At 44.5% G+C, this 20,967-nt stretch overlaps 1 protein-coding gene across 18 annotated transcripts in view; it reads right to left on the reverse strand.

Moving 5' to 3' along the window:
* Positions 1-20,967, reverse strand: part of LOC125765410 (protein lap4) — a 48,419-nt gene that overhangs the window by 7,814 nt on the left and 19,638 nt on the right. For 11 of the 18 annotated variants that reach the window (XM_049430549.1, XM_049430497.1, XM_049430558.1 and 8 more), the window contains exons 7-17: positions 17,997-18,193; positions 17,367-17,921; positions 17,113-17,296; positions 16,580-17,028; positions 14,318-14,587; positions 12,851-12,961; positions 12,472-12,651; positions 10,656-11,019; positions 10,323-10,576; positions 10,099-10,257; positions 1,500-3,086 (exon numbers count right to left, since the gene is read on the reverse strand). In XM_049430549.1, the coding sequence (XP_049286506.1) occupies positions 1,500-3,086; positions 10,099-10,257; positions 10,323-10,576; positions 10,656-11,019; positions 12,472-12,651; positions 12,851-12,961; positions 14,318-14,587; positions 16,580-17,028; positions 17,113-17,296; positions 17,367-17,921; positions 17,997-18,193 (4,310 nt within the window). Of the gene's footprint in view, positions 1-1,499; positions 3,087-10,098; positions 10,258-10,322; positions 10,577-10,655; positions 11,020-12,471; positions 12,652-12,850; positions 12,962-14,317; positions 14,588-16,579; positions 17,029-17,112; positions 17,297-17,366; positions 17,922-17,996; positions 18,194-19,771; positions 20,867-20,967 lie in introns of those variants that run through there. The other 7 variants (XM_049430647.1, XM_049430615.1, XM_049430587.1 and 4 more) reach the window with 7 other exon arrangements.

Below are 20,967 nucleotides of genomic sequence, written 5' to 3' on the forward strand. Positions count from 1 at the left end.
GAATGGTGGAAGTGCGTGAAAGTTCCCCGGTATGCTGGTGCTGCAGGCTGCTTCCCCGGTTGCAGAACTTCCCAGGTCTTTGCCCCTCGGGGGGGCAGATATAGTGCGCGAAGAAGATCTCCTCTTAAGATAGGTGCCCCATTTCCTTAATCGCGCAGTCGTGCTTGCGGTGCAAAGCTGCTTGTTACAGACGACATACGAACTTGTAGACACACACAAACACAATTGAATTGACGAAAGAAATAAGGAAGCAGAGACCTGGGTTTGGATCCAACCCAAAAATGGTGTTGTACAACGATACCGCAACACCGGAGTAAATTTAAAATGAAAGTTTTTGACAGAACATTAATACAGAAACAGGACAGAAGGAAAGACAAACAACAAAAACCCACAAACGTGTACAGCGGGTCAGGATAATAAGCAAAGGGACAAATCATTCGTTTCGATCCAAAACAGTTAAAATGCCCCAAATTGTGTTTTGTTTTGTTTGGCTTTTTCACTTTTCAATCGAAATAATTTGTTAGAAGATAAACACACACACACACACAGAGAGAGAAACATTTAACAGAATTAGAATAAAGTGATAATTAAAGTTCACTTCAACCTGCCGCTTCTATACGACTGCCATTTATTCGAATAGGAGAAAGAAAGGACATTTTAATATAATTAATACGGATTAGTTTAGTGTAAATGAAAATGAAAACAAAATAAGATTATACAACTACTAACCCAACTTCTACTGCTAATGCTACTGTTACTTGTGCTTGTTTTGCAATTTTCGATACTGGGATACAGAAACTAGAATATTTATGCCTCTAGGGGTATTACTTTGGAAGGGTGTTTTTGTTACTGCTAAATATAACATTAGTGCTATTTTTCTTCCATTATCTCGTTACACCACACCACGATCACGTTCCTTTCCCGTATTAGCGACGAAGGTTACATTTAAGTATCAGTAAGAAGGGAATCTGTAAGTCAAACGAACGATAACAGCGACGGAACCATCGTCCTTGTTCATACCGCCTGAAAGGTAGGCAATACGCAGCGCACATTACAACACGCACCACGTGGCGTGTTGTTACAAATGTACGGAAATGAATGGCATATGAGAACCTGAACTGTTTAGGGTTTTTTTTTGCGTGTGTGTGTGATGGGAATGATTAGTTGCCTTTTGCATTTTGTCATATCGCTTCCACTTCCGCTTTATCGGTGTCATTATATCGCGAGGTTAGCACCACGACCTGTTGCCTGTTGCCTTTTGTCCCATTTTCACACGCCAAACGGCATGCAAAATTTGTATGTGCGTGTGCTTGTGCGTGGTGTAAGTGTGTTATATTGTTTTCTGCTTCGTCCTGTCTTTGTTCAATCCGTGTCTCATCACACACACGCGAGGGTGCGAGAGAGAGACTTTCTCCTGGCATGGGTTAAGACGGTGTGTGCGGTGAGTGCTCTGGAGCTGCCGACCGGGGTGCACTTAGAAGCCGTATCGAATCACTCACCGGCATCAGTACGTGGGTGGCGGTGGCGGCTGCACTGGTGGTGGACGGGTGATGCACGGAGGAAACGTATGTTCCGGTGGTTGTTCCTACCCGTGTCGGGATGCCACTGTACGGCAGATGGTACGGTGCGGTAGTGTAGGGTAGGGATGGTTGACTGCCTGCTGCAAGGGATACGATTGGCGCATGGCTAACCGGTACCGAGCCGGACGCGTACGTGTAGATCGTGTGCTGCGGTGTTGGTAGTTTGGTGTAGTGTACGGGCAGAATCTGTACCGGTGGGTAGATTTGCGGCAGATGATATCCAATGTTGGACGGTGGTGATGGTGGTGGCGGTGCACCTGTCAGCTTGGTAAGATGGTGATGGTGATCGTATACGCTGCCCGGGATGTACTGTGACGTTGCCGGTAACGGCGACACGGATGCGGAACCAGAATCGTACATATATGGGGAAGGCACACGTCCAACTAGTTCACCGGTATGATGATGATGCATTGTGTATATCTGCTGCTGTTGCAGATGTTGATGCTGTTGCTGGTGATGATGATGGTGATGATGATGCTGCTGATGCTGCTGTTCGTGTGCGTACTGTTCCAGCAACTTGTTGCGTACTTCGTTCTCCTCCAGCAGTACCTGCCGATGTACCTCATCCGGGACGAGCAGATTGTTCGGTGTGTTTTCGTGCACGAACTGTGCCGTCCGCTTGATCGGTAGGGTTTCGTACCTGGCCGGCAACACCTCCACACGCTCGGTGTGTCGCGTTGGCCCGGTCACAGCGCTCACCACCACCTCCCGGATCGTGTTCGTCGTCGAATCGTGCTCGTACTCTACCAGATCACCCTGGCCGAACTCTTCGTGCAGTTTACGGGCCGCCTGATTACGCACGACTTCCGCCCTACGAATGTGAGCCTGGTCAGGTGCACCTGTACGGTCGTTTACCGCCGGCTCTTCCAACTCATGCGTACGACCATCACCCGAACTGTCCGTATCGGTATCGGTGTCGGAATCGGTGTCGGAGTCCATGTCAGGATCAGAATCAATGTTCGCCACCATTACCTTCGGTGCTGCCGGCACACTGTGCTGCTGCAGCTGAATCGCTTCCGGTGTCGAGCTGTTGCTACGATTTGTGGAGGAAGACGAAGGACTGCTCGCGCGCAATATACCCTTCAGGTCAGGTGTCGGTGAAGGACCCGCGAATGCGGCCCGTGCATGATGAAGCGCCGTATCAAACCCGTGCGTATCTTCGTGCAGATCAAAGCTAACCGACTTTCGGTGCGTTACGGCGGGCTCTTTCGGTTCGGGTTTTGACGGTGGTGGAGGTGGTTTAGTGGCTGGCGATTGTTCCGCACTAGCGTCAGCCTGTTGTACGGCTGATGGTTCGGTGCCGGTGAAGCCACCTGCCGCACCTGTTGCAAGTGGTGGTGGTGGTGGCGGTGGTCGATGAGGTCGTACAACCTTCTGTACACCCTTTGGATGGCTGTAGTTAGTATCGACAGCAGGGTTCACTACAGTGGTGGAGGAGTTAATTGAGGAGATGGGAGGTTCGTTCGCATGCGACAACAACCGGACGCTTCCGTAGCGGCGTTCGATCTACAACAGTTTACATAGCGCGCGTACGCAGGGATTTTGGGTTTTATTTTTTTTTTTTTCATTTTGGTGGTTGGGTTTAGTTTTTTGTTGGGGGAGTTTGTTTACGAGATGGATCGAGACGGAACGAGCGCATATGCAAAGAGAAAGAGAGAGAATATGAGAATCGGGATGTACAGGGATTCGGGAATGGAGAAAGAGGATCGGATTGCACAGGTCGTGATGATGGGATGATACACCGAGAACCGGAAGCGTGTGTGATTACGGGGTAAATAAAAAGCACACTAGTTTTGCTTTGGAAAGGATTTTGCTGCCAGCAAGTGGAAAACATAGAACCCATAATTTGATGTACAAATATGCGGAAAGAGGAGGGGCAGTAGGTGTGAGGACGTGGGGATTAGGGTACATTTAGATCATATGAAGAATACCATTCAGCAATTGAAGTCATTTGAAGAAATCATAAATATCATTTTAAACTACTGGTCGAAAACTGCTCGATTCGATACTTTCAAGGGTACTTCTTCATACGATCGAAAGTTATTGTTTACGTTGCGCTTTTTTATGTTAGTTGTTGACTAAATGATTATGCAGACGATATATGACAAAATCATGCCTTATCACATAAATGGGTTGAACTTTACCGGGAACACAAAATAAACGAATATACCTTTAATTACAGCTTACAACGTTTACGCCTACCCGTCACAACGATTTCATTTGTTACAATTACAGCTAAATAGACCATAACACACACACATATACTAGCAAAGTAAACCATACCATACCATATCTAATAAAGACATGAAATGTATTATGATGAGCAGTGGGTTTCAATTTATCTAACTAACGTAGTACGAAATATAAAAACACACACAAAACACGGTAAGCATTATTTTACACTTCAATAATTTGTCAAAAGAAAAAATGTAATATTCATCTCAATCCCCCCAAAAAAACGACATTCCCAAACAGCGAACCACGACGACAGTAATTTAATTGAATCAATAAATAAATAAATGCTACGGTGGCCCTTTGCGTAAATAACAAAAAATACGGATAAATTATGTGCATTTTATAAAGAAAAAAAAACGAGCAAGAATATGTGAAACGGTATATAATTACCAATCAGTCCCATTCAGCGGAAGCTTCACTACCTCCATTTGGTGAAGTTAAGCTTCCATTTTTCTGTCTTTCTCTCTCATGGTTTTTGAAATTTTCCTTAAGGTTGATATTTCGTTTTTGTGCGCTAAAAAATACTCTTTCAAAACCGAGAATATTCATGGTACAATAGGAAAAAAACATCAAAAAGGATGTAAAGGATAGAAAAAGAATAAAACAAAGAATTTTATTTTCTTAATTTCTTTTCTGCAAAAAAAGAAAAAAAAATGATTACGCAAACAGAGAATCAAATGACAAAATTCAACAGCATCTGGTTCGTCAAATATGTATTTGATTTGTTTCCATTTGTTTCGCTGATGGTTGGTTGGGCTACACAAGGTTGTTTTTTTTTTGTTATCATTTTAATTCAACAGTTATTCTAAAGATTCTCTTTCGCTCATATGTTTTTCAGCGAGTCTCCTAAGTCGCGTATCGCACACGGCATACACACGGCAAACTCCTGCACTATATATCGCACGGACAGTATATATGCATGTGCATGTGTGTGGTTCTTTTGTTCTTTGTTTTGTTTTTTTTTGGCATATTTGATTTTAAACATTGTGAGCTACTCTCTCTCTCTCTCTCCCTCTCTCTCTCTCTCTCTCTCTCTCTCTCTCTCTCTCTCTATCTTTCTCTCTCTCTCCATTTCCGTATGCTGGAATCTAGGAGTTGCGATTCGAGACTTTTGTTGGAAAGAATTCCAACAATTGCCCAGTGACGAAACGATGATGTTCAACGCCAAACAGAACACGAACCCTGTGTTCATATTCTGTGTTTTTTTTCATCTTCTTTTATTTATGTATATAGATGTAATATGTATATTTTCCACCGATGCCATTTACGAGTGTTCAACAATAAAGTGAAAGGCAAAAGATTATTTTAACACGGTTCACTTGTCTCCTTGTCTCACTGTGCGGTGTCTACTAACGATACCAGTACTGTACTGCTGTCTGACACGGTGCACAGTGCGAGACACAGTTATCCACCCGAGAAGCTTATCTATTTATTCGACAGTGATTTTTTTTTTTAATTTTAGAGGTGCATCCGAATCAAACGAAAAGAAAACATCAACAAACAGTTTGATTTTATACCATGCTCTAGTACATCGGTACAGACGTCTAATGGGCGACGAATGTTTGATGTAGTAAATAACAATTTTGCTAACATTTTGCTATAATGAAGCAAAAGTTTTAACACTACGTGTAACTGATTGATATAGAGAGCAGTTTCAAATATAAAGTCATCTAAATCAGTGCATATGAATCGTTAACTTCATATACTAAACATACAATATAATAAAAAAATGGAGGATTAGTGACAGGAATACTCAACTTAGTAAAACCCATCCATATTATACTGTCCTTAAAAAGCGCACCGCATGAAAGTATGCAATATTTGTTTCTAGGATCTTGATAGCTCCTCCCGATTCTCCCTAGATAATACCTTCCGACAGTGCACATCTGATGACATAGACGAACTAATCGAAGGCAGAAATACACGTACAGAATTAAAGAATCACAATCCTTACTCCACTGACTATCACTATAAGGTAACAAATCTTCCATCAACAATCCCTAAACGTAGACGTACTCATAGGACGAGTGAAGCTGGTAGAAATGCGCACAGACTTGGGCAGACTTGGGATAGAAGAGTGCAAAAAAGAGTCTCCACAACCTCTATGTGTAGGGTTATGTGACTCAGTTTTGCTTTTGAGAGGTGGGTTATCGTTTTCGCCCGTGTTGAAACGAATGCGAATACCTTTCCCTCGTAGTACAGTGATGCGAGGTTAAGATTAGGAAGAAGCGGCACTTACATGCGGGAAAGCTCCTTCACACCGAGGAATGCCACGCCGCACAGCCAAAGTGCCAACTGACCGGGAGGAGGTTTTTGGCTTGTTAGTAACTATAGCGTTTGCGAGCAAAGTCATGAATACATACAGTACACGAAGTATGAAACATTGAAGGTATTGCATGCATCTGTTGACCGTTTTTGCAGCAGTACCGCGCACGGTACGGAGACTCAAAAAATGATGCGCTTCAACCGTTTGGACGCATGGTTTGGTTTTTGATGCCTTCACGCATTGCTTATGTGTTTGGAGGTTCCCTTTTTCAGGATAGTGTTTGTCACCAACCATTCGAATCTCGCAACAGAGTTCGTTCAGCGACTTTCTGCACCAAAACAAAAACCCCGTCCAAACTTTCAAACGATCAAGCCGTCCATCGCCTTACACACTAATCAGAGCTGCGCATAACATGCCGCCCGAGCAACATTTAAATATGCATGAAACCCATTGCCTGCACGACGGCTAGAACAAACTCTGTTTCACTGTCCTGTCTGTCTAGTTTTCTAAACACTCCGCTTCAATTGTTTGCGACATGAACAATTCCGGTTACGCATCCTTATTGCCTAAAAGGTCTACAACGGTAGGAAACACATCTTTGCTTAGTAGTTTGCTTACACACTCACGCACACACATACACACACACACGATGTTTATCCTTCTTTTTTAATATTGACGGTCTAAATCTTTTCAGAGAGGTGGCAGCATTTGGATGGAGACATTCAAAGAGGAGAGGGGTGGGGTGTTTAGGGGAGGGGGGGGGAAGGTGTATTGAACGCGAGGAATGGTGGGAGGGAAAGGGTAGAAGGCATTGAATATTTTTGGTAATATTTTCCAAAACCTACGCCCAGCATCCCTTTTCCTCCCTCCACTCCCTCCCATGCCCCCTCCCCGCCCGGGCTAGATGGTTGTATATACTGCCGTAGAAGGTTGTTTATAGCTATAGGGGTTGTTTCTTCATACAATCGATTTAGCTACGTTTAAATCCCAAAATCCGGTGAGTGTCTCTGGTGTATATGAATAGCTTCACCTACGGTGACGGCCTCTTACGTGCAAACTAACATAAGTTTGGCCCAAAAAAACAAAACCGCCCGCTTTTTTTTGCTCCAGTAACGCTGGAACGGTACCAGGTGGTTCCTTCAATCCCCCCATCACAACTAGCGGGGATAGCATTTGTAAACGTTTTACACTAAATCTGAACCTGTCTTGTTAATCTGCACGTGCGGCACTATTCTTCTAACCCAAGAACCATTCTGAAGCATTTTCACTACTAACACAGTTGAGTTTGGTGTGGTCGATTTACCGTGTCCTGTTCTCGTATATCGGTGAACACGTTTCTAAGCCGAAACAGATGCAGAAGCAAAACAGCAACGTAACAGCAACAAGAGATTTTTTGTTTCTATTTCGTAACAAGTGTATCGGGGGAAGGTGCTATGCACACGCGAACCGGAAAGCGTTCGTCCTCTAGCGGGTGGCCGCATACAACGCATCACTGGCATGGTACAGGGAATCGTGAACCGGGGGGGAATCATACGTTTTCGGTACGCTTAGGAAACCGTTCATCCACCGTGTACCATCCCAGTTTGCGGTTGTGTACGGGGTTACCTTCGCCAACTGACATGCGCTAGCGGTCAAAATAAATCTACCGATATAATCGTAAATGTAAATTGAAATGGTCTACAACAGACCCTAGTACATCATATGCACATGCGCACGGGGGGGGCTGATTTTCAGGTGATTTGTCTGCTCAGTTTTTTTGTTTTGTACGTTGCTTTAACAGTTTTAGTTTAGTTTAGTTTTTAGTTGTTTCATAGCCAGCAAAACATTGGTTCTGTTTCGGTCACAAAAACGGTACAAAAAGACTAGCTAATTTTTTGTTTCTTTCCCTTTCTCTCTCTCTCTCTCTATCGCTCACTATCTTTTCATACTTTTCGCGCTACTCCTATATCTCCTTCTTCGTATATAATATGGAAACATCAAAAGGTATAAATACAAACGCGTTTCCCCATTTGTTTTTTGTTTGTTTTTACTACGCTTTGTGCTGTGGGGGAGATATACCGCGGATGGCAGGTTTATACATTTAATATGTAATAGTGAGTGTGTGTGAGAGAGAGAGCTGTTACATAGTCAGTATTCTTGAGACAGTTACAATTTGTTAATGACACTTCAAAAACACATGTATTCGCTACCACCATTCCCACACGCAGTTTAATTATCAAAAAACGAATTCCCGCATTACGGGTGCCGTTACGCGAAACATTCATGGATATCCGGATCCGGTGTAAAGATCCACAACTATCGACAAGATGGCGCGCATAACAATTGCACATCTGACACACACACAAACATTAGTAGGGTGCGCAGTGCGTTGTAAGCTTTCGTACACGCGCTAATTCTAGTTTGGCTTTACCGCACACGCATCGGAACGGCACGTGCGTTTACTTAGTTTGTTGAGGTGGGTGGTCTGTGTCGGGCCAATGTCGATTAGTCTAACGCAAAATTGTACCTCCCGAACTGCACTGTATCACCCACCCGGTCGGATTCGGATTCGGCCAAATTTCCTCCTATCAATTGGATATATTTTGTTTTGTTTTTTGCTAAATTATAATATCTCAGTCTTCGTTAGTTGTATAAAAAACTAATATTATGGAAGATTGTTTGTCGATGTACGTAACTGTAGGTGGACGGCAAAGCAGCGGTAGAAAATAGAATCAAAAATAAAAAAAGGGAGCCATTTTCAAGAAAACAAATTTACCCGCCATTTTGCAAAAATAAAAACACAACCGAAAAGGTAGACAAAGAGGAAAAAGAGAAAAGAGAGAGAGAAAGAGAGAAAGAATTCATTTAGATCGTTCCATTACCTTTGGTTGGTAATAATTGCATAAAACGGGGTAGAAGACAATTCATTATTCGTTTTAGTAATGTGTCCTAGGAATGGGGGAAAGAAAGGAGTTGGTATCCAAAAAACAAAACTAACAAACAATATGGGCAAAAAACAACAATCAAAACCAATCAAATAGAGAGCGTTCAGTTTCAGAAAATAAAAACTGCATTTTGCAGTAATCCGTATATGGGACATGCCAATAAGCACGCAAAACCTTTCGCTCTAGTTAAACAATGTTTAATTTACGGATAATTTGCTATTAGAAATATCTAACAAGTATTCAATTGTATCAATAAACGCTGATCGCAATTATTCCACAAGTAGTAACACAAATTATGTGTGTAAACAAATCATCGAGTAGATAAATCTGTGATAAAAATGGTGTAGTACACCAAACACGAAAAAAATCACACAATTCTCAACCTTCTACTGACTTCCTCCATGATATGCGTCCTTTGGCGAAATACTTTACGCTTACATAACTAAAACCTTACGATACAATGACGCGAGTTCGATTTTTCATAAAGCAGAATAAATTAGGTGGAACACTTTTTATAACCAGAAAATATATACCTTAAACAATGAGCAAATTAAAGTACGAACAAATATATTTATATACGTATAAATATTAAAATAAAATAAAAAACAAAATAGTGTTGTAATGCACAAAAACGGTGTGAACATAATGGTGTATGCTTATGTACGTGTGAGTGTTTAAAATGGAGGATGTGAAACAACAGTTTCCTCTGTGTGTATGTGATGTGTTGTTTGTGTAGCTTCCTTTACCGCTTACAGCAAAAGAAGGGTTGTTGGTTGGACGGACGGCAATGGTGTATGTGTATGTGCCTTATCCTTCCGATTAATAGTGTTCGATTAGCACAGGACCAGTGTTTGCTGTTGGCCGGTTGGCCCTTTAGTTTACAGTTTTTGTGGGTGGTTTGTTTTGCTTTTGTCAATTACAGAGACACATACACATAGGCCCCCGGATAAAGCAAAATGAAGGAAGCATGTGGCCATGTTCGGTTGGAGAAACAATAAGACGTTTGCAGTATATGGTTTGTGGGGATGTGGGGGGGAGCGGTGGGAGAACGTTGGTGGTCAAGGTGATGGATATGAATGTAACGATTACATACCTGAGGTGTCTGGGTATCGAGGGTGTGCTTGGACATCACGATAGTGGTCGTTTTCTGCAGCGGTTCGGACGTCACCTCCGTTGGTGATTTTGGTGGTCCATTCTCGACTAGCTGACTACCGAGCGCTAACGATTCGGCTGCACGTACGATATCCAGTACCTATGGAGAAGATCCCGTTACGTTAGTGTGTGTTTCACTACCACGCTTCCATCTAAAAAAGCTACCTTTTCGGGGGTACTTTTCTCCTTCGAACCGATCGCCACCTGCTGATCGGTTGGATTGACACTGATAAGAGCCTGGGAGGTAGGTTCGGGCTGTTCGATCGGTTCGGTGGCAGTGGGTTTTGCGGGTAGCGTCTCCTCATCGATCTTGTCCACGCTTAGCTTCCGATGCGTTTCCGCCATGATTACCGAATCGTCCCGATCGAGACTGGACACACTTTGGCTAAGCTCCGAACCCGTTTCAGATGCACGAGAGCCTACAATTAAAAAAAAATAAAAAAAAATAAAAACTCATGTAAGTCTACAAACCTGGCACCTCGTCCGCGGCTAACTTACCGATTCTCGCACCATCGCCATTGTTGCTAAGCCCGGTGCTCATACCACCGGCACTGCCAGTCAGATGCAGCAGGTCCGACTTCTCGTAACCCTTGCATACGACCAGATGCAGCTTATTGCCGGACGCACGCAATGCATCGACCGCTTCCTGATGTGTCGCACCGAGGAGCGACAGACCGTTCACCTCCAGGATGCGCATGCCCACGCGTAGCCGTCCGTCACGCTTGGCAGCACCGTTGGCATTGATTTTGGAAATGAAGACACCCTCGTCCGCGTTGTCCAGCGGGTTGCCACGCTGACCGTTTAGACCGCCCTTGATATGCATGCCAAGCCGTTCACCATCCTGCTTGATGATGTCCACTTCCTGATGCGGGTCGAAGAGATGAACGTTGATAAACAAAACCAAAACAGGATTAGTTTCATAAGGGTAAGAAAAAAACCCCGTTTAAGCGCGTTGATAGTACCAACTCCACCGAATGGAGTACAGTAGGACAAATCGTCCTTTGGAAAATTATAAAACACAGACAGCATTCTCACTACTACCATTACACAGGGCATGCAACTACGTACAGCTATAGTATAGAGCTTTTTTCCGTATTATTTCGAGTACCGGAAATAACCAAATTACAGCCAATGAACGAGAAGGAGAGATGGGTTTCCTTAAGAAAAATAAACATAATACACTAATCGAGTGTACCCGCTGCTAGTACGGGTACTTACGACAGCGAAAACAAAACTGGAAGGTAATAAAAAGGTTCGTTTACGGAGACACAATAGAACGAAAGCGGGAATAGTAAACACTGAACTGGTGAACCCCTTTCATTTACGTACCTCAGTGTTCAATGCAACTATTTCAAAATGCTGAGTATGATGCAAGAATGGCAGTGAGCAGTAGTGTAGTAGTAGGTAGGTAAGAAGGAGCAAATTGCGATTATGATGCATGATTATTTTTTTTTTTTGCAAACGACACCCGGCAGAGCACAAAAGAAAGAGCGGAGCAAAGAAATGGAAACAGAGCAAAGAGAAAGCGCACTATAGAGAATGTGAATGTTCTAAACGCTGAGTTTTCGGAAGCAATCTGAATGTTTGCCTTTCACTAAAGGCAGCGCGCGTGTGAAGGCTTTCTTCCGCATGGACGCGATTAACGTAACGATTTTATGATTTGAATAGGAGCGAAGAGAGGGAAGGGAGGTTGGCTGCATAATCGAGACAACTCCCGTTCCCTTTAAATTAAGATGCTGCTTTAGATAGATCGCGTATAAACAGTACGTCCACAAGTACTTTGATTAAAAGCTGCAACCACTCTTCAAATCTGATCCGTACACGTATGCATGAAAGAAAGAGACTGATTTTGAATGGCGATGAAACTAAACAAAAAGGGCTCAACAAACATAAGCAAAAGGGCTCAACAAAACATAAATGTTGGCTCGGTTTTTTTCCGTGACGTATCCGACACATCCGGCTAATAAAGTTAATTTTTTCAAGGTTCGTGTCCTAACCTATCGTTTAAGTCTTTTGTAGCGTCACAAAGCAATTACTTTGCTTTCGATTTTTATCTTAGGATTTCGATCTTTTCTGGACGCCGATGTCTGGTCGAGTGACAAGAAAAAGACAACTGATTGAAACGTTATCCTTTCGTTAGATAGAGCAATATAAATTGTACGGACAAATCGCTAAAACCAGTCCATTTTTTAAATGCATACGTTACACTGAACGATTTTTGTTTTTCAAATTTTGTATGACTTCGTGGTTTTTGGACGTGTGTATATACGCTGCCTTACTGTCGTGTGTAAACCACACACACACACACACGCACCTGAAAGCCTGCCGGAAGTGGATCGTGCTGCACGGTTAGCTTGATGTCGTCGCACGGTCGAAGCAGCTCCATTACAGCCTCCTGGTGAGTGGCCTGCGTCACATCGGTTCCGTTCACCTTCAGGATGCGATCGCCCATGCGCAGCTTACCAGACAGGGCAGCAATACCGCCTGCTACGATCTACGAAGCAAAAGACGAAATTTATCAGCTGCCGGGGGTGGTTCATTCATACAGGGTTTTACAAGCATATTTTAAATGTCAACATGATAAAATATCATTTTTAATGGGAAACGTGCTGTTAACATTTAAAAAGGAAGCTGTAAAATCCTGTAAACTGGAAAGCATATTGGCATAGTGCAGCTGTGACCGGATTACTTACGTGCGATATAAATATGCCCGGCTCGTTTGCCCCGAACGGGGTGCAGGAATGATCAGTGCCACCGATAATACTGAAGCCAAGCGATCCTTGATCTTTCGGCAGGATAACCTCCTGTATGGTGTGTATTTTGTGTGTGTGCGTAGAGCGCGATATACATATGTTTATGTGCAAGTGTACAATGTGCAATTTTGAAAACGGGAAAAGGAGAGAGAGAAAGAGAGAAAAAGGACGAGAAAAAGAACAAACGCGTATAGTCGCTTTTAGTAAGGTTCCTTCATGTGTTTCAATTCGTTTCATTGTTCAGTAAGTCGAGAGGAAAATTAAACGAAAGCGAGCGTTATGTTTGTTTGCTGATATGGTGAATATAAAAGGGCCACAACAAGGCCACGGAAGAAGAAAGTAATTCAAAATCCAATTATTTTATCAAAGACGGCAGTGCAGCCTCCAGCAAAGGATGGTCGCGTTTTGTTAAATATGGCCAGAGCACTATATTAGTGATGAACATGGTGATGTTCTTGGGCGATTTTGGTTTGCTCGTCCAATAGATGACGGGGATTTTTTTATAACGTAAGCAGTTTGGGACACACACAAACACGCTCGAGCCATGAGTGACCAAATATGGCGTATGGCAGGTGTATTATTACCAGAGTTTGTAAGAGTTAATTGAATGCGCGAATTTGTATGATTATTTTTGATCCGATGAAGCAGTAGAAAAACAAATAGATTAATGTCGCACGCTGTTGCTAGCAATGCAAAAGCAATTAGGTTAGTGTAAGGCACACTGTGTGGCAAGTATCTCAACATGTCAAAACACTTTCCAACACCGAGCTGTAAAAGTTACATCCCTCGCACATTTATAACAGACGCACACCAAAATGTAGGTTGTAAGTATTTCCGGCAAAACGGGTAAAATCAATTTAGTCAGTTAGAGAATAAATTCTTGAAGACGGTGTGTCCCGTACAAGAACCAAAAAAATATCAAAGCCATCCAAAATCGAAATTAGAACAAATCGCTTTCATTTTTGTTTTGTTTTTTTTTTAACATTTAAAACAACTTAACATTACAACAGGGAAACCCATTCGCCTGTTAGTGTACACTAAATTATCCTTGCGGATCGTCAGGATTAAAGAAATTATGCTGCGTTGTGACATTCTTTACCTTACCAACCTTAATTTTACACGGAAAATGATACAGATTAGAAAAGGGGGCAAAATGTAATAAATAGATGATGTTTCCTGGCAGAGTTTCGATACCAAAAAAAAGGATGTAGGAGTAGTGACACAGTTGAGTGGTGCGCGTAAGTAGTATGGACTTGGCTAAAGATCATAGAACCATAAGATTTTCCGTACGTTCGTTTGTTTTGTTGTGATTGTGTCATATTTTTTTTTCAAAATTTTCTTCATATATTTTGTAGCCATTCTGCTACCGTTGTTGGTGTGTTTGCTTGGTTGGAGAATGTATTTTACCTCGCTGATTAGTGGTTCCAATAAGCGATTGTCAGTGACCCTGGTCATTACCGTCTCAGTGAACGTTGACTTGGTAATCGTTTCCGTGACGGTACCGAGCTCGGTCGGTGCCGGCGGCAACATCGGCATGTCCGGCACGGCCTTCTGCACCGTCACCGTGACCGAGGGACCGTGGTCGGACTTGTCCACGGTTACCTGCCGCCCGCCGCTGATAAAGTGTGACGGTATCATGGCCTGAAAATCTGCGCTGGTCATGGGCCTCGCTGCAACCTGCGATATGGGATGCGTGTGCGTGTGTTGTTGTTGTAATGGAGGGAAACAGGAAACAGATGAGGATGAGGAAACGGGATATCGATAATAAATGGGTGTGTGTGTGTGTGTGTGTGTGTTGATGTTGTGAAGTTGAAGTTTCGGCGACGTTTCAATCCACAGAATTTGAGGACCAAGATACAGGATGTACATCCGAAAATAAAAAAAAAACACACACACATACACGTATGCCGATGAAGAAAAAAAAAAGTAGATCGAGAATATACATCCACAGAACAGAGACAAAACGAAAGAAGAAGAAGAATAGAAAACCAATCCGGTCGAGCAAAAAAAAAACCAAACGCACGCACGAGCAAGAAATAGTGGAGCGGCCACCAGGGGGGGTGGGGTGGGAGAAGGATAGACGGGGTGGAAAGGGGGGGGGGGGGGGGGGGGGGTGTAGAAAATGTAATGTAACGCGAGCGCGCAGATGGAATAAAAATTATGATTAGCCCAGAGATTGATGCGCAGGTTTGATGCAAATACATGATGTAACAGGTGGGTGTTGGAGGGTATTTTTTTGTTTGCGATTTGTACGGAGAGGATCATACACACCCACACAACCCACACAGAACACACAGAGCGCGGCGCGTGGGAAACGGGCAGGCACACATACAGCAACGAGAAGGAGGCAATATGGAAAAGAGAAACAAAAGAAGAAAAAAAAGGGGAGAAAAAAACCTTGGATTAGGAACCACATCATGCTGGTATGTTAACGGTGCGGGTCGTTTTGTATGTGGTTTTGATTTTGCTTGTATAAGCGATAAGTTTAGCGATATGTCAGTGACGAGAGCCGGTGAAGAAAGCGCACGTGAAAGCTCATCGAGCTGTCCCGTCCCGGCGGGGATGTTTAGGGGCGGGGGGGGGAGGGGGATGTTGTGAATGAATGAGACGGAATGGTTCACTAGCAGCTGCTGAACGTGTATAATAGATGAGTTAGATGAGCGAAAGAGAAAGGGGTGAAGAAGAAGAGGGAAAGAGGGGGGAATGAAGGTGTACTAATGAGGGGATCGCTATAGGTGGCTCCGAGACAATACGATACGCATTTGATTAAAACACTAAAACTACCGGACTTGTCATTGTGACTGGAACACTTCATTTTCATCATATTACATTTTTAAACTGCATGATTTTGATCCTATATATTCTCTAATACGATCTTCAATGAAGAATAAACGATAGAATTCAATTTAAAAAAAAACAAATGATAACATGAAAATAAAAATTCGGATCGTATTGTCTAGATGCACCTAATGGCTATGTACAAACTCGTGAAAATGGAAGGAAATTTTAGCAAAAGGTTGGGTGCATGGTGCATGATGAATAAATAAACCTAATGACAGTACGAAGCATGGTTATTAAGCAAAATGTTCTCGTGCTGCGTGTGCCACGTGCGTACAGCGATCAATCCAACACACGTGTGCTACTAGAGCGAGAGAGAGAGAGAGTGTGTGTGTTGTCACACCGCAGTGAGCACGAACGCACATCTACTGTTATTGTTTTAAACTGCCTAAAAAAGAATATTGTGTGTATGTGTGCACGTGTGTGTATGTGTGTGCGTGTGTGTGTGTTTGTCGAAGTAGGGAAAAGAGTCAACTAGAAGGCAGCACTCGTACACGCGTATTTCTACAGGGGGGTTCAGGAAGGAGAAGGTGGTGGCCGGATAACAAACGGGACGACGGGAGCAGCATTCGCGGGTGCACCGATTTCCTTCCTCCGATCACGTACACGATGTTAGAATATTATCGCGGAGCAGGTGGGGTAGGGAGGAGGGCATGGTTGTTTGAAACGAGGAGGATGGAACGGGACGGGGGAGGAGGAGGGGATAGGATTAATGGGAGTAGGGAAATCCGTTTCCATCGGCCGGAAACATTCAGCTGCAAAAGTGGTGCGCGTACACGCGCCACGGCACCGCGCGTATCTATCTTCGCAGCAACGGCACCGGACACTTACCTGCGAATCGTCGCTAGTGGAAGCGTGCGCTACCACACCATTATTGGTGGTTGCCGCCAGTTCGGACGGCTGGTGGTCCTGTGGTTTGTGCATCACGCCGTTACTGCTGCCATCAGTGCTACTGTTAGCGGTGCTGTGTTTGTTATTTACGTTTTGCATTAATACTGTACGCGGTGCGGGCAGGGGAGGCTGCTGCTGCTGCTGCTGCTTAGCAGCTTCCACCTGCATTGGCCCCTGCAGCAGTGTGGCTGATGGCGTGTGCGGTGCAAATGAGGAGCTAGGTGAAAGTGCATTAGCCCCGCCAGTTACCTTTTGCGTGTGCTGTTCATCCACCACCTTTGGTTCGGTGTCGGGCGTTTTGGCGGACTCGGTTAGGTGGTGGTGCGGGTGAGCAGTTTGTGGATCATGACCGTCATCGGCCGTACGTCGGTAACCGGTGTAGGTGGATGCTGTTTGTTTGGGAGAGAGAGTGAAACAGTGTTAGAAAGTTGTTTGCACGGGTTTGTGGTGCCCTAGCGGAGTTGGCGACCTACCAAGACGGTTGGGCATGTACGCGCCGGTGCGATTTGGACCAACGACGGGACTGCGGGGACTATGTAGCGATTCTAGCGGTCCCTTCACCTCACGCTGTACCACCAAACGCACGAACCGCTGATGATCGGTTAGCAGCTGTACCGCGTAATCGTGATGAGCGTTCGTAATGTCCACGCCATTTATCTGTGAGATCAGAAAACACATGTTTAGTACCACGCTGGAACCACACCAATCGAACAGAGCTCCAACTTACCGCTAGCACCCGGTCGCCCACCATTATCTTGCCATCCTTGTGTGCTACCCCGTTTTCGGTCAGGCGCGATATGTAGATACCCTCCGAACCGTCCTTAAACGGTGCATGGCCCTTACCGCCAGCGATACTGAAACCTAACCCCTGACCGATCTGGTCCCGTATCAGCGTTGTGTGCAGGATAATCTTTTGCGTTATTTCGTTACCGTTCGGTATATCCATACTGCCGACACCGACACCACCACTACCACCGTTCGGCAGTCCGACCGTGTTCGGTGACAGCGCGCCCATATACGGCGGGACACCGATACTATCGCCGACAACGGTCGGCACACCGAGCGGAGCGCCCAACAATGGTGGCCCACTCGCCTTTAACGTTTCCTGATCCGATACGCTGATTTGTGCTACCGAGCCCGTATCGTCAAATACCGGATGACCGATTAGGCGCGTTACCTCGCGGGCAATAAACAGTACCAGCACGGAACCGCACGCTTTCAACACCTCGACCGCATCGTAATGGTCCGCATCTTCCACAGAGATTCCGTTTACCTTCAGCACCTGGTGGAAAAAAAAAACAAACAACAAATAGTTAGCTTATATTGCAGAATCTTCGAGTCGTTCGGCAGTACGTACCTTGTCGCCCACCTTTAACCCGGCCAGATCTGCCGGGCCACGTTCGGTGACGCGCGAGATAAAGATACCCTCGTCATCGCCCTTGAACGGTGTCGAACCGCGCCCACCGGCAATGCTTAGCCCGAGCCCGGCAGATGTACGCTCAATGTGTATCTCCAGCCGTTCCTCCTTCAACGCGGTGTACGTGTCGAGTGTGTCTAGAAAGAGGAAAAACCAAACAGCGGCCAAGCACCTGATTAAACAGTTCGCGCGAATATGATCCAAAACTCAAACCCTTTTCGCGATGCTCTTTTCGTTGCTTTCGCTTCCAAAGGAAATTAAAACAACAGAAAAACAACCCCTCCTTCCAGAGTAGACGCTTAGCTAAATAAGAAGCATGTTCTGATATTCTTGCATTTCGCATTAAAAAAAAAACCACGTCGGCAATTCGGTCCGATCGTTTGCAACAATGTGCGCCAACGCAAAGAACATCGATTTGTCAAACAGAGAAAATACATACAATATAAAACGGGAGGTCACTTATATTGGCTGCATTCCTGCAAGCGCTTTAACGAGCAGTGAAGCTGCGTTCAGGCCATTAGTGGAGACCCGGTTACGGTGCTGTTTGTGGTCCGTGCCGAATCGTGTTTATTATTAAACAACCAACGCTTGGTGTGTTTGTCCAAATCCCGCTCTCCTGGTGTAGCACGTTTCTACCGCGTATAATCATTCCATCAGCACACACAATGTTATGCATGTTTTGCTTCCGTTACTGCGATTATATACGCGTGCGAAAGGGGGGGGGGAGGCAAACGAGTGCATTGTTGTTTGGACGTGTTAAAGGAAATAAATTAGTTATGCAGTGTAAAATTTTAAACAAACACCTAGACCCAGATATAGCGAGCTGTGAGTGGAGATGTGAAAGTGGACAATATCGATACGTAGAAACCATTATTTAACTCCTCAAATTAAGTGATTTTTCCACTTAAGTTGAAGTTCAAATAATGCTAGAATGCTTTTAATGGAACATTTTGCATTTGACGTAAAATATTAAGCTTGAAGATTCATAAAAACGCTTTGGGATGAGTTGAGACCATTTATTCACTTGCAGGATTAAACTCTTATTCAGTGTGCACATCTCTACTAAGATTCCATCGTTGGCTTTAGAAGTCCAGGTCGATCGTATCTCCAAAAAAATATGCTTCACATTATTACCTTGAACTTTGCATTAATTCTCTAACGCCCTTTTAGTATAGCCAGTTCTCCAAGTAGTAACAATTGATAGTGGTTCACTATTTTCCAGGATTGTGCAGATTTTCTGGGTCTCAATAATCAGAGCATGAAAACCTTGAAGATTGCACTGTATCGAGATTAAGCGACGATTAAGGCGAATTATAGAGGGAAGAACAATACGCCAAATTGAATGTTAAGGTAACTTGCACAGCTTCCAATAATTAAACATAATTGGGTATTTGAGTTGTAAGACAATTTTAATGCATATTAGATCCCTCTAGTCAAACAAGAATAAGCACACAACAGCTGTCACATGTCTGGAAAAATGTTGTAAAATAAATTTGAAATTGCCACATGCCATACAGCGGACTATTGCCGCATAATGACCACTATGAATGATTCATTTCAGCCCATCTATTGATTCATCATACACACACACATACACACACTCATATGCACACATATATATGATATTCTCTTCCTCGTACTAACACACGATGCTCGTACGGAGCGCGCTGGTTTTCGTCACCTTATCAGTGACAGGGGCATATTATCTCGCTTACCGTAGACTTTCCGCTTCCCAAACAACGGTGACGACGACAGGGCCAAACCGCCACCACCGATACCCTTACCCGGATTCCCGCCGCCTGTTAACGCACGGCCATCCTTTACCGCCGTGATAATGCGAATGCGTCGCTTGTCATCCTTGCGGCCCGCCTTCTTCTTCCCGTTCGATAGGATGCTGGCGGGCGTGATCGACCCATTCGTACCGTTCGACCGAAACGAGGACGCACCCGATGACCGGCGGGACAAGGGACGGCTCGGCCCTTTCCGTCCGCCCGGTCCCTTCCCACCGTCCTTCACTTTAAACTTGACTGAAAACATCCTTCCTGTCTCCCGTCACTATGCCGCGTCACCTTTAGGATGTGGTAGAACGTATTTCTGCTGATTCAAAACTTTATGCCAGCGTTTCGGAAACAACACTGCTTTGGCCGAATGTCGTAAAAGTAACGGTAAGAACCTAAAAGGGCCTAAGTTGATCTAGCAACTAGCTTCACACAAACGCACTTCAACACATACGTAGATATTTAAAAAAAAAACGTCACGGGCGCACCGTATGCGCCCATGAATGGTACCACCGCATAAACGGGTCACAATGCCGCCTAGGGGTAATATTGCAGACGGGAGATTGCTTCTTCCACACGCTTCCACCCGGGGTTGAACTAATTGTGCGAAGCAACCTAATTTCCACCTTCAATTAGTGAGGTCCACTTGATAGAATGAGCGCCCTTTAGCTGATGCTGGCACGAATGTAGATCGGAACCAGCATAAAAAAGGCGTGACTCATCACACAGAGCGACTCACGAAGCTAAGGTTGCGTTTCTTCACTTCTCACAGCACTCCGAATGTTTGATTGTTGCGGCAACGCCGTTCAAAATTTGTGCCGAAGATGTGTCTGCGGGTACGGAGGGCACGCCCTGATGCTTATTGTTTTTAGTTCTCCCTTGAATGATCTGTTCCAGTCGACCAACCAGTGCGTCACGACCACACGGCAGCAACGTTCCCGGTGATTTGTCAACCTGTCGCGGATTCCTTCTGCACCCTGTGATGAGCTGCTCCTGCCCCCTGTTAGAAGGAACCACTGATAACGGCAAGCGTGATAAAGGCGCGTTATCTTGCGCTTGTAGTTCCAGATCCATAAAAATAGCGCAAATTGGTTACCTCCTAAACTTCCAGCGAAGGTACGCTTGTGTACGTG

Source organism: Anopheles funestus, chromosome X (genome assembly GCF_943734845.2).
Source record: "Anopheles funestus chromosome X, idAnoFuneDA-416_04, whole genome shotgun sequence".
Classification (NCBI taxonomy): Eukaryota; Metazoa; Arthropoda; class Insecta; order Diptera; family Culicidae; genus Anopheles; species Anopheles funestus.